Genomic DNA, 1,189 nt, shown 5'->3' on the forward strand with positions numbered 1-1,189 from the left:
TTATAAATGATTGCTCTTTGCTTTAAAAAAAAATTATTTTTAAGTTTGCAGGAAACCTGAGTTGTCTTGTAAAGGTTTTTTTTTTCCCATTTTATTATTACACCATAACTTTTTAAAGGGAATAAAACTCTTTCTCAGCCCTCATGTTTAAAAAATTACATTCCTATATCTTAATATCAGCAATGACATTTCCCTACACTGTAAGCTCTCAATGGAGAGTAATCATGTCTTATTATTTTTAATAAACTCTTGCACAATGCTCATTAACACTCTACATTGTGAATATTTAATAAATATATGGTATCTAAACAGATTATTAAAGTATTTGATGCTCTCTTATTTTTATAGTGAATGCACTATTTTTTGTTGCAGTGGAGAAATAATATAAAGAATGAAAAGGAGATTATTCTCAAACCTCAAAACTACTGGCAGCTTTTCTCCACAGAATGTTGTGTAACCAGTTCATTAATTCTGCTGTCAGTTGTCTTCCTGTTTGGTGAGCTGAAAATAAAAAAAAAAAAAGCTCTGAAAACAAGAATCTAGGTCTATTACATTAAGTAAAGAGTGCTAACTATACTCAGAACCTATAATCTTTAAGTAATGGCTACACAAAAAAAAATTCAGACAGGTTTTCACCATCAATTTTAGGATTACTACCATAATTGATAATATAATGCAATCAGAGTTTGCTAGAATCACAGTCATTCTCCCATCAATCTGTGATAGTTTTCCAGCCTACTCTCTTTTTAACTTATTTTCCACATTCCAAATTAGATTATCACCTGGTGCCTTAATAAGGTTATTGTGAATGAGCAGACAGCAATGCCAGAAATCATTAATAAGAAGTGCTTATATTATTATGTACTAAATAGATCAGATCAAGTTCACAAGAAAGGCCAATTATGCCTTAAAGCCTTTGTAAAATACTTTAAGACCATGCTTACACATAAACTTTATTACTTTAAATCTTAACTTGCGTTGATTGTTTCTGGTCTAGACATTTACAGAGTTCAAATACATTAGCACATTAAGGTAAAGTCTAAACTATAATAGAATTCTGTACCTCCTCTTCTGCCCTTTGGCATAAACTATCAATTTCCACAAAAGTCTTGACTAGAACATTAAGAATCTCTGACCCTCTAGCCCAGTCAGCAAATGTAGTTTGTTCCATGACTTACTTAAAAACACT

General features: G+C 30.9%; 1 protein-coding gene across 1 annotated transcript in view; it reads right to left on the bottom strand.

Annotated features, from left to right (window-relative positions):
• Nucleotides 1-501, bottom strand: part of LOC108512568 (testis-expressed sequence 11 protein-like) — a gene marked incomplete at both ends in the record, with an annotated part of 69,830 nt that extends 69,329 nt beyond the window's left edge. Inside the window, one exon of the mRNA XM_017847850.1 lies at nucleotides 416-501. Coding sequence (XP_017703339.1) covers nucleotides 416-501 — 86 coding nt within the window. The remainder of the gene's footprint in view (nucleotides 1-415) is intronic.
• Nucleotides 502-1,189: the final 688 nt, after the last annotated feature.

This window comes from Rhinopithecus bieti, unplaced genomic scaffold, assembly GCF_001698545.2.
Source record: "Rhinopithecus bieti isolate Rb0 unplaced genomic scaffold, ASM169854v2 scaffold_31047, whole genome shotgun sequence".
In the NCBI taxonomy this organism is placed as follows: domain Eukaryota; kingdom Metazoa; phylum Chordata; class Mammalia; order Primates; family Cercopithecidae; genus Rhinopithecus; species Rhinopithecus bieti.